This window comes from Pongo pygmaeus, chromosome 21 (genome assembly GCF_028885625.2).
Source record: "Pongo pygmaeus isolate AG05252 chromosome 21, NHGRI_mPonPyg2-v2.0_pri, whole genome shotgun sequence".
NCBI classification, from domain to species: Eukaryota; Metazoa; Chordata; class Mammalia; order Primates; family Hominidae; genus Pongo; species Pongo pygmaeus.
The window spans coordinates 49826827-49841981 of record NC_072394.2 but is presented as its reverse complement, the minus strand read 5'-3'; the positions used below and the strand labels follow the sequence as shown (position 1 = coordinate 49841981).

The window sequence follows — 15155 nt, the reverse complement described above, 5'->3', positions numbered from 1 at the left end:
ACCGTGTTGGCCAGGCTGGTCTCAAACTCCTGACCTCACGTGATCCTCCTGCCTCTGCCTCCCAAAGTGCTGGGATTATAGGTGTGAGTCACCGTGCCCAGCCTTGGACTTGTTTTAAAGAAAAGAGACTCTTTTCCTTCCCTGCTAAGCAATTTCATGGAAAATACTTGGGGGAAGGGAACAGTGAGCGCCTTGGATACTGGACAAAAGTGCGTGGGTGAGGTGGGTGTGGAGCAGGTCAGGGGGGCGAGGTTATGCTACCAGGACCAACTGGTGATAAGCTTCTGGTGGTCCTGCCTCTTGATTCTCCAGAGAAGGACTCGCTCTCCTTTTTCTCAGTGACAGAGCTGAGGCTAGCTCAGGAAGGGGGAGTCATTTGCCCTGGGACAGCCCTGGAGACCCCGATGCCGTCTCAGATCTGTCCTGTCTAGTAGTCCTGATCTGTGCCTGCTTACTTTGAACGCAGAATCTCACCGTGAGGCAAACTCTTACCTTGAGAGCATCTGGCTTCTGTTCTGCTCTGTCCCTCTTGCTGGAGATATGGTTCTTCAGGTCTCAGGAGAAAGACAGCAGTCGGAATGGATGAGAAGCTGGTGATTTCCAGCCCTCTGATAGAGCAGATCGATATTTTTGGGGTGTTTAGTTTTAGTTCGTGTTGCGATCTGGTATCACTGAGACTTGCAAACAATCCGCCTGTGTTCTGAATTCTGTCCCAGGGATATGCTTTATTTCTCCTGGGTTGTTTTCTCTTAGATGCCAACAGTTGAAATGGGGGTAAAATGTAACATAAGAAGTCTATTTTTTCTTCTTCTCTTTAAAATATTGGAAAACGTGGCAGTGTTGGGTCCAGATTCCTACATGGTTGCTTTGGATAGCAGCTGAGTAGATACTGCTTTCTCCCTTTCCACCAGACGTGAGTTTTCTGCTTCTGCAAAGTCCCCTTTGCTCCCCACTGCTTTCTACCGGGCTTGAGTTTGTGGTCTGTGAAATCTAAAAGGCCACCTTGGAGGTTGAGTGCGGTGGCTCACACCTATAATCCCAGCTCTTGGGGAGGCCAAGGTGGGAGGATCGCTTGAGTTCAGGAGTTCAAGACGATCCTGGGTAATGTAGCGAGATTCCCATCTCTACAAAAGTATACAAAAGTTAAAAAATTATCTGGGTGTGTTGTGGTGCGTGCCTGTGCCTGTGCCAGTTAAAAAATTATCTGGGTGTGTTGTGGTGCTACTTGGGAGGCTGATCTGGGAGGATTCCTTGAGTCCAGGAGTTTGAGGCTGTAGTGAGCCTTGATCATACTTCTGCTCTCCAGCTTGGGTGACAGAGGGAAACCTTGTCTCTTAAAGAAAAACAAGCAAAAAAGACCGGGTGCGGTGGCTCACACATATAATCCCAGCACTTTGGGAGGCCGAGGTGGGTGATCATGAGGTCAGGAGTTCAAGACCAGCCTGGCTAACATATAGTGAAACACCGTCTCTACTAAAAATACAAAAATTATCTGGGCGTGGTGGCACACACCTGCAGTTCCGGCTACTTGGGAAGCTGAGGCAGGAGAATTGCTTGAACCCGGGAGGCGGAGGTTGTGGTGAGCTGAGATCATGCCACTGTGCTCCAGCCTGGGCAACAGAGCGAGACCCTATCTCAAATAAATAAATAAATAAAATTAATTAATTAATTAAACAAACAAAAAAATCTCCCACAAAAGCCTTCCTTGGAAAGCTTATTCTCACCAGTTTTCCCAGCCAGAAACTGGGTTGAGGCCAGCAGATCATACGGTAGCCAAGTTATGTCGGGGATGTCCCTGTATCAGCTGCGTGGTCACCCACAGCAGTGGTTGTGGTGTTTCCACCTCCCCTGGGGGCCACTGGCTCTGGTTCCAGAAAAGCTGCTGCTGGCATTGTTTGTTCTGCAAAGACATGCTGTCATGGGTCTTTGCAGAGCAAAATTGGAATGTGGGGTATGGACGTTAGGAAGATGGAACTGGCCTGGGATGGGAGGTGGAAAGTGCACGCCTGGAGGCTAATGGGCTCCTTTTTCAGTGATTTTCTATGTGAATTATCTCACATTCAAAAACATGTACCTCCTTTTAGGGATGCAGTATTCCAAAGTTTCCTGCTGGTCCTATTTCGAATGGCAATGGGAAAAGGAAGCTTTTTATGTCTGAGTGTGACCTGAGGAATAAGTCTCTTTTCAGAGGTGTTGTCAGATGCAGTGGCTGATTTATTTTTCTCTACCAAGAGAAAACCAAAGAGGATTGTTTCTTTAGTGGCTCACAATGACTAAGTCTATTGCACTTTTAAATGTTTTAGCTGAAGTTTTGTTGTTCATGTTCTGTTATGGTAGAACATGCTTGTTAAATGGATCATTAATTAATCCTTCAAACCAAGTTTTGCTTTTTTTTTTTTTTTTTTAATGGAATAAGAATCTTGGCAAACATGCTTGGGTAATTTGGTTCACATCAAGAAAAAAGCAGTCTTGGAAATTACTGAAGTTGACTTAAACTCTCTTTATTTTTTGCCCTTCTAGGGCCTGGGTTCCAATAAATAATTGCTACCTCATGTCTAAAGAAATTCCTTTTTCTGTGAAAAAGACTAAGAGCATCTTCAACAGTGCCATGCAAGAGATGGAGGTTTACGTGGAGAACATCCGCAGGAAGTTTGGGGTTTTTAATTACTCTCCATTTAGGACACCCTACACACCCAACAGCCAGTACCAAATGCTGCTCGATCCCACCAACCCCAGCGCCGGCACTGCCAAGATAGACAAGCAGGAGAAGGTCAAGCTCAACTTTGACATGACGGCGTCCCCCAAGATCCTGATGAGCAAGCCCGTGCTGAGTGGGGGCACAGGCCGCCGGATTTCCTTGTCGGATATGCCGCGCTCCCCCATGAGCACAAACTCTTCTGTGCACACAGGCTCCGACGTGGAGCAGGATGCCGAGAAGAAGGCCACGTCGAGCCACTTCAGCGCGAGCGAGGAGTCCATGGACTTCCTGGATAAGAGCACAGGTCAGCTCCGTGCGGGGGAGCGGGGAGGAGGCCCCTTGGACATGGGGGTTTCCCATGGGTGCACACCTGGTGGGCCCAAGCAGGTGAGCATCAAGCAATCGTGGGGAACTGTAGGGGGCCACAGAGCAGATTTTCAAGAAGTCACCGGTGGAATTCTTGCTGCTAGTAACCCAGAAATGAGAAAGGTGTCCCCAAAAGGCCACCTGGAGGTTATACCTAGAAGTAGATGGAGATGGCCAGAAATCCTGTGGAGTTCTGTTCAGATGTCACTGCATTTTGGATTATTGACTTTCCATAACACAAATAATTTTGTTTTAGTTGAAATTGTATTTTTCTGTTAAAACCCTACATTCATGCTAAACAGCGCAAATCTTAGAGAAACACATATGATAAAAAATAATACTTGACCAGGTGCCGTGGCTCATGCCTGTAGTTCCAGCACTTTGGGAGGGCGAGGCAGTCAGATTGCTTTAGCTCGGGAGTTCCAGACCAACCTGGGCAACATGGCAAAAACCCTGTCTCTACCAAAAATACAAAAATTAGCTGGTCGTGGTGGCGTGTGTCTATAGTCCTAGCTACTCGGGGACTATAGTTGAGGTGGGAGGATTGCCGGAGCCTGGGAGGTTGAGGCTGCAGTGAGCTATGATTGTGCTATTGTATTCCAGCCTGGGCAAAGTGTGACCCCTTGTGAGACCCTGTCTCAAAAAACAAAAACAAAAAAAGGTAAAAAATAATACTAGTACCCTGTCTTCCCAGTGTGATCCCATTCCCTTAAAGGTCATATCCTTTAATAGTTGTGTGTGTGTTTTTTTTTTTTTTTTTTTGAGACATAGTCTCGCTCTGTCACCCAGACTGGAGTGCAGTGGCACCATCTCGGCTCACTGCAACCTCCACCACCTTCAAGTGATTGTCGTTCCTCAGCCTCCCGAGTAGCTGGGATTACAGGTGCGCACTATTACGTCCAGCTAATTTTTGTATTTTTAGTAGAGACAGGGTTTCACCATGTTGGCCTGGCTGGTCTCAAACTCCTGACTTCGAGTGATCCACCCGCCTTGGGCTCCCAAAGTGCTGGGATTACAGGTGTGAGCCACTGCACCTGGCCCAAAGTCTGAGTTTTTAAGTAAAACCTCCAATTCTTAAATGTCAGTTTTTTAAGTAAAATCTCCAATTATTAAATGTCAGGTTAAAATGTGTTAGAAGATTTTCTAGAATGAATAAAGCAGGTTGGAGTACCAGCTTTAGGCTTCTGGCCAAAGACTTAACCTTGGACAGCCTTTCACACTCGCTTCCTTCCTTGGTCTTTGTCTCTCCCTGCCTCTCTCCCTCACTCCCTTCCTTCACACAGGAATTCTTTAAGGAACAGGCATCAGTTCTTCAAGATACCGTGAATGTCCCCAGAAGTTAAAATAATGAGGACTTAGTTGTGAACTCAAATAATTCTACTGACTTTGCTTGTGTTGTTTCTTGGGAAATTGTTTTTCTTTTTTCTTTTCCTTGGGTTATTTTCAAGAACTGCTTCTAGCTGCTCCCCAGATGGTGGTAGGAGGGGTAGAGAGAGCCCGTGGCTTTTGGTTCTGTAAAATAAAGGCTGCAGTCTATCTTTCTCTAGTTCTGATTCATAGCCGTGTGGTCCTAGACACTCATGGTTGAGTCATAGAGTTTTGTTTTGGGATTGACATAATTCGTGTTGACACAGTTTCAGAAAACTCTTCCTTTTTATCCCCTTGTTTCTGACCAGAGTCCTTAAAAGCTTACTTTGTTCCATGACACGGTTCCATTTAAGCCAAGTTCACAAAACATGGTACTTAATTACACAAACCCTTCGGCACATTAATTCCCATAAAGAGCATGCTTTTCAGGAAATGTTTTACATTTTAACCTTGGGAGCGACTTTGTGAATTAGTGTTGCCTGATCTTTCATTGCCATGGTTTTCTGCCGTATTTTATTACATACTTAAATATGAAAATTGTAACGCAGCTTTGTCCTAAGCTAAACACAATGTATGGGCTCGTGTGTTTAAATTGCTTGTTGTGGCTTTTCCTAATATATGTGAAATTAATACATAACTAGTAAAATGAAACATGGCATATATATATGACCATTGGTTCTCCTGCACCACATTTCAAAAACTTCAGTTTTATAGGAATATAAGAACAGGGATAATGTGTTTAATTTAGCTTCTCTCTTCCCTTGGGAGGTACAAAAGGAGAAAGATAAATGACATCAGACTTCCTGGAAAAATACCTCATTCTTTGAGTGGCTTTTTAGGTGAGAAGTTAGTAGAATCCCCCATTTGAGTAGACTTTAAAGTCCCTTTCCTAAAATATAATCTCCTTGCTGGTATGTGCTTAGGTCATTTTACTAATCATGAATTAGCCAACGTGTAGTGTAGGAAGAGAGAGTGATATTGAAAAATATTGAAAATTATTTTACTCTTACAAATTGTCCCCTTTTCTGTCAGGGGCCAGATAGTATGTATTTTAGGCTTTTTGGGTCTTTTTTCCAACTCTGCAACTATTTAGTCATTGTTGCACTAACGTAGCCACAAGCTGCTGTAGTCCCAGCTGCTGAGGAGGCTGAGCTGGGAGGATCAATTAAGCCTAGGAGTTTGAGGCCACAATGACCTATGATTGTGCCACTGCACTCCAGCCTGGACAGTAGAGTGAGACCCTAGCTCAATAAACAGATAGCTAGCTAGACAGAAGAAAATAGAGCAGCCATAGACAGTTAAAACTTTTTTAACGGACACTGGAATTTATTTATTTATTTAAATTTTTATATTTTTTGAGATGAAGTCTTGTTCTGTTGCCCAGGCTAGAGCGCAGTGCCACGATCTCGGCTTACTGCACCCTCCGCCTCCTGGGTTCAAGTAATCCTCCCACCTCAGCCTCCCGAGTAGCTGGAATCACAGGCATGCGCTACCATGCCCAGATATTCTTTGTATTTTTAGTAGAGACAGGGTTTCACCATGTTGGCCAGGCTGGTCTGAAACTCCTGACCTCAGGTAATCAGCCTGTCTCGGTCTCCCAAGGTGTCCGGACACTGGAATTTAAATTTCATATAAGTTGCGTGTTTCATGAGCTATTAATTCTTTTCCCCCCAACCATTAAAAAAAATGTTAAAATACCTTTCTTCGCTTGCAGGCCCCTCAGGAACAGGTGGTATGCCCAATTTGACCCTTGAGCTATAGTTTGCCAACCACTATTACAGACTAAGAGGATTAGAAGAAACTGAGTCAGTCTCCACATTTTACAGAAGGCAAATTGAGAGCCATGCAGAGTGTAAGGGAGGTGCGAAAGTCCCCACAGCCAGATTCTGCATCCGTACCTGTTTCCTTTCTCTGCACCCTACTGCCATCTGCTGTTAGCAGTGATAATAGCATTTAGTGGAGGGAGATGGGAAATTTGTATTAAAATGCTTCCGCAGTCAGGATAATATAATTGAGATAAGACAGTAGTTCACCCAAAATTGTGTAAAAAAATTGCCATGTCATAGAATAGAAAATAATATAGTAGCCTCACCAGTGAAAGTTTTGTAACCAGTAACATAAAACTACAAATTGAAATGTTATTGCATAAAACTTTTACAACAGTGTAGAAATCTTGTTTTTGTTTAGAAGATTGGAGAACTCAGAGCTGTGTGCCTATAATCCTTAGAACTGGATATTTAGCTTTCTAAGAAGCAGTTTGCTCAGCCGGAAGCCTTTAACTCACAGTGTCCTGTAATCTTGCTAGCTAGATGGCCTAAGTGGTTAATATTCTCAGTGATTTTTGTAGTTCCCCCTTTATATAGACCTCCTGGCCAGAATGGTTACCTTCACCGGTATTTGTTTGCACAATCTCGATGTAAATTATTAATATGTATTAGGGTCAGAGTTGGGGGGCCTGACATTCACCACCCTCTGGGCTAATGGTCCTTTGGTCTGGTAGCTACACTGTGGGTTACCATTTAAGAAAGGAAAGAGGGTCCAGGTGCGGTGGCTCACGCCTGTAATCCCAGCACTTTGGGAGGTCGAGACAAGCGGATCACGAGGTCAGGAGATTGAGACCATCCTGGCTAACATGGTGAAACCCTGTCTCTACTAAAAATAAGCTGGGCATGGTGGCATGTGCCTGTAATCCCAGCTACTTGGGAGGCTGAGGCAGGAGAATTGCTTGAATCTGGGAGGCAGAGCTTGCAGTGAGCCGAGATCGCTCCACTGCACTCCAGCCTGGGCAACAGAGTGAGACTTGGTCTCAAAAAAAAAAAAGAGGTTTCATATACTCCCCCCCTTTTTTTAATAATTGTGAAATCAATATGTTTTTGTCCTAAAATAGTTCTTTATTACAGAATTTAAAGTCACTGATGGCTGGGCGCAGTGGCTCATGCCTGTAATTCCAGCACTTTGGGAGGCCGAGGCGGGCAGATCACTTGAGGACAGGAGTTTGAGACCAGCCTGGCCAACATGGCGAAACCCCGTCTCTACTAAAAATACAAAAACTTAGCCAGGCATGGTGGCACACGCCTGTAGTCCCAACTACACAGGAGGCTGAGGCAGGAGAATCACTTGAACCCGGGAGGCGGAGGTTGCAGTGAGCTTGAGATCACGCCACTGCATTCCAGCCTGGGAGACAGAGCGAGACTCCATCTCAATCAATCAGTCAATGAAATAAAGTCACTGATAATCCCACCTCCCACAGCCAGTCCTTAGATTGTGTTTCCAGAGCTTTTTATATGTGGTTATAAGTCCTACTGTTAAGCTGAAAGCTCAAATACAGGGATCAGGCAGATATGGCAGTGAGTGAGGTTGGGGAGTGGTAGGTAGAGACTGGGATGAATGAAAGCAGATGTAGGTTTCTTACCATACCTGTTACACATCGTGTGCTTGTGTGTGCACATGGGTGTATAACACTTAACCCACGGGAAACGGACTCTTCTGATACATAGTGCATGCTAGAGGTACTACAGCAGCTTGGGGCTACTTTAGTGCTACAATGATAAGCAGCTCTTTCATAAGGAAATACAATAGGGCAAATGCTAGCATGCACCATGTATCAGAAGAGTCAATAGCTCTTGGGTAAGTTTTACACACCCATGTTACCCATAAGTGTTACACACGGCTAATAGGTCATGAGCTCCCAAGACGCTGAGCTAGAGAGTTGTGCCTTTCTGAAAGAGACCAGGGACCTTTTCCTCCTGCTGGTTCTTGCCACATAGGAGTATGGGCTCTGTATTGAGAGATATCTAGTTTTTCTTTTTTTTTTTCTTTTTAGAAGGAGTCTCACTCTGTCGCCCAGGCTGGAGTACAGTGGCGCGATCTCGGCTCACTGCAAGCTCCACCTCCCGGGTTCACGCTGTTCTCCTGCCTCAGCCTCCCGAGTAGCTGGGACTACAGGCACCCGCCACCACACCCGGCTAATTTTTTGTAGTCTTAGTAGAGACAGGGTTTCACCATGTTAGCCAGGATGGTGTCGATCTCCTGACCTCGTGATCTGCCCGCCTCCGCCTCCCAAAGTGTTGAGATTACAGGCGTGAGCCACCATACCAGGCCGATTTCTGTTTTTTCAAGAGAACACTCAAATTTAAAAAAATGGGAACTACTCCAGCTTTTTTTTTTTTTTTTTTTTTTTTAAAGAGACAGGGTCCTCACTATGTTGTCCAGGCTGATCTCAGACTCTTGGGCTTAAGTGATCCTCCCGCCTTAGCCTCTTGAGTAGCTGGGGCTACAGGCATGTACCACCACACCCAGCTATCAACTTTTATGTACTGGCTCACATTTTTAAATAAATAAAAGCTACATCACATTAAATGTACCTGTGAACTCCTTGGTTCATGGATCACCTGTTTGCAATGTCTGGTGTATACTGTAGAATTTATTTTTTTAAAGCTTAACCTTGTATTCTTTTTTTATTTTTTATTTTTATACATTAAAAAAAACCTTTTTTTTTTTTTGAGATGGAGTTTCACTCTTGTCTTCCAGGCTGGAGTGCAATGGTGCGATCTCGGCTCACTGTAAACTCTACCACCTGGGTTCAAGCGATTCTCCTGCCTCAGCCTCCCAAGTAGCTGGGATTTTTCTTTTTAAGAGACAGGGTCACACTCTGTCACTCAGGCTGGAGTTCAGTGGTGTGATCATGGCTCACTGTAGCCTTCAACTCTTGGGCTCAAGCAGTCCCTGCTGCCTCAGCCTCCTGAGTAGCTAGGAGTACAAGTGTGCACCACCACACCTACCTATACACCTAGTATAGACGATGTCTTGCTGTGTTACCAGGCTCGTCTCAAACTCCTGGGCTCAAACGATCTGCCTGCCTCAGCCTCCCAAAATGCTGGGATAATAGGCATGAGGCACCATGCCTGGTCCATAGCTTTGTATTCTGAATATGTGTTTCTGTGTTAGTGAATAATCCTTCAAAACAGCATTTTTACCAACACCTCCTGACCCATCCTAGACCATCTGGCCATGCTCTGCTCATCTGTGCATGGCACCATAGGAGTTGTGCAAGGTGCGGCACTTTGAACATACAGGTTGTTTCTGAGGCTTTATAAGTGGAGGACATTTAGCATGAATCATTCACTCCGCCTCTCCACCCTGCCCAGAGTGCTGGGGTGCATGGGAGGGAAGGGGCATTTTTTTCCTAATTTAATTCCAAGGCTCATGTTTCCTACTGTAGTCAGAACAACCCTTCACGCAGGCTAGGATTTTGTAAATGTAGATAACAAATGATGTGTTTTAGCCCACACTTGTGAATTGTACATCAAAATATGAACTCTGGTTAAATTATTTGTGACTTCAAAGGCAATTAGTTCTTCCTTTGGGCAAGATGTATGGCTTTATAAAAGGATTGGCATCTGTTTCAAAGTTTTAATTGAAACAATCATTTCCAAGTCTTTCTGCTTTTGAAATGTCTGGAGTGATTCGAAGCAGGTTTTTCTCAACCTCAGGACCATTGACATTTAGGGCCAGATAATTCTCTATTGTGAGGCTGCTCTGTTTACCTAGGATGCTGAGCACCATCTCTGGCCTCCATGCCAGTACCACCCACACCCTCATGTATATTGACTTGGGTTTTTTTGTGATCTGCTTAGTCATATCTGTTTTTTAATTTTTATTTATTTATTTATTTTTGTGACGGAATCCCGCTCTGTTGCCCAGGCTGGAGTGCAGTGGCGTGATCTTGGCTCACTGCAACCTCCGCCTCCCAGGTTTAAGCATTTCTCTTGCCTCAGCCCCACAAGTAGCTGGGATTACAGGCATATGCCACCACACCTGGCTGATTTTTGTATTTTTAGCAGAGAGGGGTTTTGCCATGTTGGCCAGGCTGGTCTCGAACTCCTGACCTCAGGTGATCTGCCCGCCTTGGCCTCCCAAAGTGCTGGGATTACAGGTGTGAGCCACTGCGCCCGGCCTTGTCATATCTCTTCTTTGGATTGTTAATCACTCTTTTAGCAAGCACCTTGTTTTTAGTAGGTGTATAACATTGGGGAGCTTGTTTGATATTTTTGTATGAAAAAGGTTTTATCTGGTTGTCATTGTTTCTTTTTCTTTCTTTTTTTTTTTTTTTTTGAGACGGAGTCTCTGTCACCCAGGCTGGAGCATAGTGGGGCAATCTCGGTTCACTACCACCTCCGCATCCCAGGTTCAGGCAATTCTCCTGCCTCAGCCTCTTGAACAGCTGGGGTTACAGGTGTGCACCACCATGCCTGACTAATTGTTGTATTTTTAGTAGAGACCGGGTTTCACCTTGTTGGCCAGGCTGGTCTCAAACTCCTGACCTCAAGTGATGCATCTGCCTCCGCCTCCCAAAGTGCTGGACCAGTCGAGACTCACCGCAGCCGACCTCGTCATTGTTTGTTTATTGCTTATCGTGACTATAGCAGTGAGAAGAGAAACGGAAACCTCCTTCTTCAATTATTTTATGCACTGCTCATTCAGTAAATGTATTAGGCACCTGATGAGCATCCAGAGGTATCCTGGATGCCTGCTGGCCAGCGCAGATCCTGCTCTTTCAGGGCCAATATTTTCACGGCAAAAGGAAGACAGTAGGCCAGAGACACTTGGGCCACTTTAGGTGGCCAACAAGGGAGGCCTTCGAGGAGGTGATGTTTGAGCTGGGACCTGACCATGGAGGAATTTGAGCCAGTGTGATCTAGGGTGGGCGTGAAAGCCTTCCCTTGGGAACCTCAGGCACAAAGGCTTGAGGTGTGAACAGACTTGATCTTCCAGGGTGGCCCGCAGGTCACTGTGGCCGGACATTCCAGGAGGTAGAAAGGAAAGGTTGGGTTTGAGGTTGGAGAGGACGTTGGATTTTATTCTGGGGAATGAGGTGCCTCTGGATGGTTTTAGGTGATGGAGCAATATGCCCTCATTTCAGGGGTTCTTCCCTGGCTGCTCTGTGGAGAGTGCCCTGGGAGGAGGGTGCTGTGCACATGGCGGGGAGACCTGTGGGAAGTGCTTACCGGGTCTCCGTGGGAAATGATGGGCAGGGCAGCGTTGCCCAGTCTTTTAATTGCCGCCCCCCCAGCCCTGGCCCTGAACCATATTAGACATTTTCTTCCTATTTACTCCCCCTGAGATCTTTTAAAAAATTGAGGTCAAATTCACATAACATAAAATTTACCATTTTGAACAGATCAGTGGCATTTAGTGCATTCACAGTGCTGTGCAGCCACCACCTCTATCTAGTTCTAAAACATTTCCGTCACTCCAAAATAAAACCCTGTACCCACTAAACAGCCACTCCCTGTCCCCCACAAACTTCCACCCCTACCTCTCACCCCACAGCCTGCCCCTAACAACCACCAATTTGTGTTGTGTTTGAACTGACTTTCCTATTCTGGATATTTTGTTTCAGTGAAATGAAAGAATATGGGGCCTTTTGTGTCTGGCTTCTTTAACTTAGCATCATGTTTTCAAGTCAGCCACACGGCAGCACGTATCAGAACTTCATTCCTTTTATGACTCAGTAACATTCTATTGTGGGGATACCTCAGTTTGTCCATTGATGGACAGTCGATTGTTTCTACCTCTTGCCTATTGTGAATAGTGCTGCTGTGCACATTCATATCCAAGGATTTGTTTGTGTACCTATTTTCAATTTTGGGTAGGTACTTACCTAAGAGTGGACTTCCATGAAATTTGAAAATATTGTAGATGTGTTTATGTACTGTCTATACACACACCACACACACACACACACACACACACACACACATGCTTTGTACGTAAAAGGAATAGTAAGATAAGATTTTTTCACCCCCTAATTTTTGCCCCGTTGGGGGCCACACGGTCCCTGTTGAGACGCATGGACTGGGGTGATAGCAGTGGAGGTGGAGATGAGTGCAGAGATTTGGGATATGTTTAGGAAGAGGAATGCAGAGGCCTTCCTGAAGAGTTGGGTAAATTCAGGCATGAGAGCAAAGGAGGAATTAAGAATGGGTTGAGTGTATTGGCTCAAACATCTGTAATCCCAGCACTTTGGGAGGCCTAGGTGGGTAGATCACCTGAGGTCTGCAGTTCGAGATCAGCCTGGCCAACATGGTGAAACCCCCATCTCTACTAAAAATACAAAAATTAGCCGGGCGTGGTGGTGGGCGCCTGTAGTCCCAGCTGCTTGTGAGGCTGAGGCAGGAGAATCACTTGAACCCGGGAGGTGGAGGTTGCTGTGAGCTGAGATCGCACCATTGCACTGCAGCCTGGGCAACAAGAGTGAAACTCCATCTCCCTCCCCGCCCCCCTCCCCCCCAAAAACAAAAAGAATGATCCAGATGTGTTTGGCTTTCAGCCACCGGGTGGGTGGCTGTGGCATTCATGATATTGGGAGTACAAGGCAGGTGTCGGGTGTTTCACAGACTGGGGAGGTAGGATTGGTGGCACTAGGACGTAGACATAGGAGACCTGTTTCTCAGGGAGATGCAGAGGAGGGTTTTGCAGCGTGAGGCTTGTGGGTTGCTAGTGACTCTCATGTATGTCCTTTTCCTGATTCCATGAAGCTTTGCAGTCCCAGATGCATTAGGAGGATGGGCACTTCCCTTCACTGGCTGGGTAGAGTGTGAACCAGACCCATCTCCACAGGAAACCAGTGTTTTCCTGCCACCCTTGTTCTTGCCATATCCAAGTGCTATGCTTAAAACCATTTTTTAATATTTAGAACATACCTCTTAAATCTCAACACTTGTTTATTTATTAACAAAGGGAAATATATCTATCAAATTAAGGGCTTGTTCTAGTTATTAATTTTTTAGCACACATGAATGTATATACAGAATTATAAAAATAGGCTGGGTGTGGTGGCTCATACCTGTAATCCCAGCACTTTGGGAGGCCGAGGTGGGTGGATCACCTGAGGTCAGGAGTTCAAGATCAGCCTGGCCAACATGGCAAAACCCCGTCTCTACTAAAAATACAAAAAGATTAGCTGGGCATGGTGGCACACGCTTGTAGCCCCAGCTACTTGGGAGGCTGAGGCAGGAGAATTGCTTGAACCTGGCAGGCAGAGGTTGCAGTGAGCTGAGATCACCCCACTGCATTCCAGCTTGGGCAACAGAGCAAGACTTTGTCTCAAAACGAACAAACCAACAAACAAACAAACAAACTTGACCTGTCGAGCAGGAAAATGTGGATTCACTTGGCTATGTTCTGTGTGCAACAGCACCTTTGCGTGTTTTTATTTGTTTGTTCCTGCTACCCTTTAGGGTTTGACGTCCTTGTCAAAGTTCTCTGCAGTCCCAAGCAGGATATTTGATAGTATAGTAAGGCCCTCCCTGTTAGACCTTGCTAGTTTGCTTATGGGAATACAATTAGAGAAGTCCTGGTCTTTAATCCTCAAGGGGAATCTATTACACAGATATTTGAGCAGCTGCAAATTGCTTTTGGAATGAGGTAGAACATAAATGAATTAATAAGGTTAAAAATTCAAATGCTAAAGCTTTTATTGGTAATACTTCCGTTAAAATGCCTTTATTTTTATATATATATAATTTTTTTTTTTTTTGAGACAGGGTCTCCCTCTGTGTCCCAGGCTGGAGTGCAGTGGCATGATCATGGCTCACCGCAGTCTTGACCTCCCAGGCTCAATGGATCCTCCCATCTTAGTCTCCCAAGTTGCTGAGACTATGGGCGTGTGCCACCATGCCTGGCTAAATTTTTTGTATTTTTAGTAGAGATGAGGTTTCGCCATGTTACCCAGGCTGGTCTCGAACTTCCGAGCTCAAGTGATCCTCCCACCTCAGCCTCCCAAGGTGCTGGGATTACAGGGGTGAACCACCGCACCTGGCCTATTCTTGTTTCTTCGTGTAACAAACACTTCAGTTCTACTTCTTACAGTACCAGTGATAGGACTAGTAATAATATAGCAGCCCCCCCAGTGAAGGAATGTGGCATGCCACATGCTAGGCCAATTCTATTAGTTCTTGCAGTAAAACAGATTTATTGTTTTAAAAACTTAATTATAGGCTGGGCACAGTGACTCATGCCTGTAATCCCAGCACTTTGGGAGGCTGAGGCGGGCGGATCCCTTGAGGCCAGGAGTTCCAGACCAGCCTGGCCAACATGGTAAAACCCTGTCTCTACTAAAAATACAAAAAATAGCCGGGTGTGATAGTAGGAGCCTGAAGTTCTAGCTATTTGGGAGGCTGAGGCAGGAGAATCGCTTGAATCCAGGAGGCAGAGGTTGCAGTGAGCCGAGATTGCACAACTGCACTCCAGCCTGGGTGACAGAGTGAGACTCCATCTCAAAAAAACAAAAGCAAAGAAAACTTATTTCTTAAAACAATTTCTAATATTTATTGAGCACTTGCTGGGCACCAATTGACATAGATGGAGGACATTGATCCTCACTCACTTCTCATTTCCGGATGAGGAAAAGGATTTCCAGCTGCATGCCTACTCCATCCCTATGTGGCGTGTCAGTTTCAGCACTTTTGACGTTTGGGGCCAGATAACTCTTTCTTGTGGGGGGCCGCTCTGTGCATTGCAGAAGATTTAGCAGCGTTTTGGTCCCTAGCTCCTAGATGCCAGTAGCAACCCCCCACTCTCCTAAAATGTCTGGATGCAATGCCCAGTGTGCCCTGGAGAGAAGAATTGCTCATAGCCGAGAATCAGTGGTTCAGAGGATAACCCCAAAGCCCTAGAGGTTAATGGGGAAATAGAAAATAAAACCACTCTAATAGCAAAC

At 45.5% G+C, this 15155-nt stretch overlaps 1 protein-coding gene across 42 annotated transcripts in view; it reads left to right on the top strand.

Annotated features, from left to right (window-relative positions):
• The window catches only part of ZMYND8 (zinc finger MYND-type containing 8), a 148771-nt gene that overhangs the window by 78950 nt on the left and 54666 nt on the right, over positions 1–15155 (top strand). For all 42 annotated transcript variants that reach the window (XM_063659273.1, XM_063659293.1, XM_063659288.1 and 39 more), the window contains one exon: positions 2521–3002. In XM_063659273.1, the coding sequence (XP_063515343.1) occupies positions 2521–3002 (482 nt within the window). The remainder of the gene's footprint in view (positions 1–2520; positions 3003–15155) is intronic.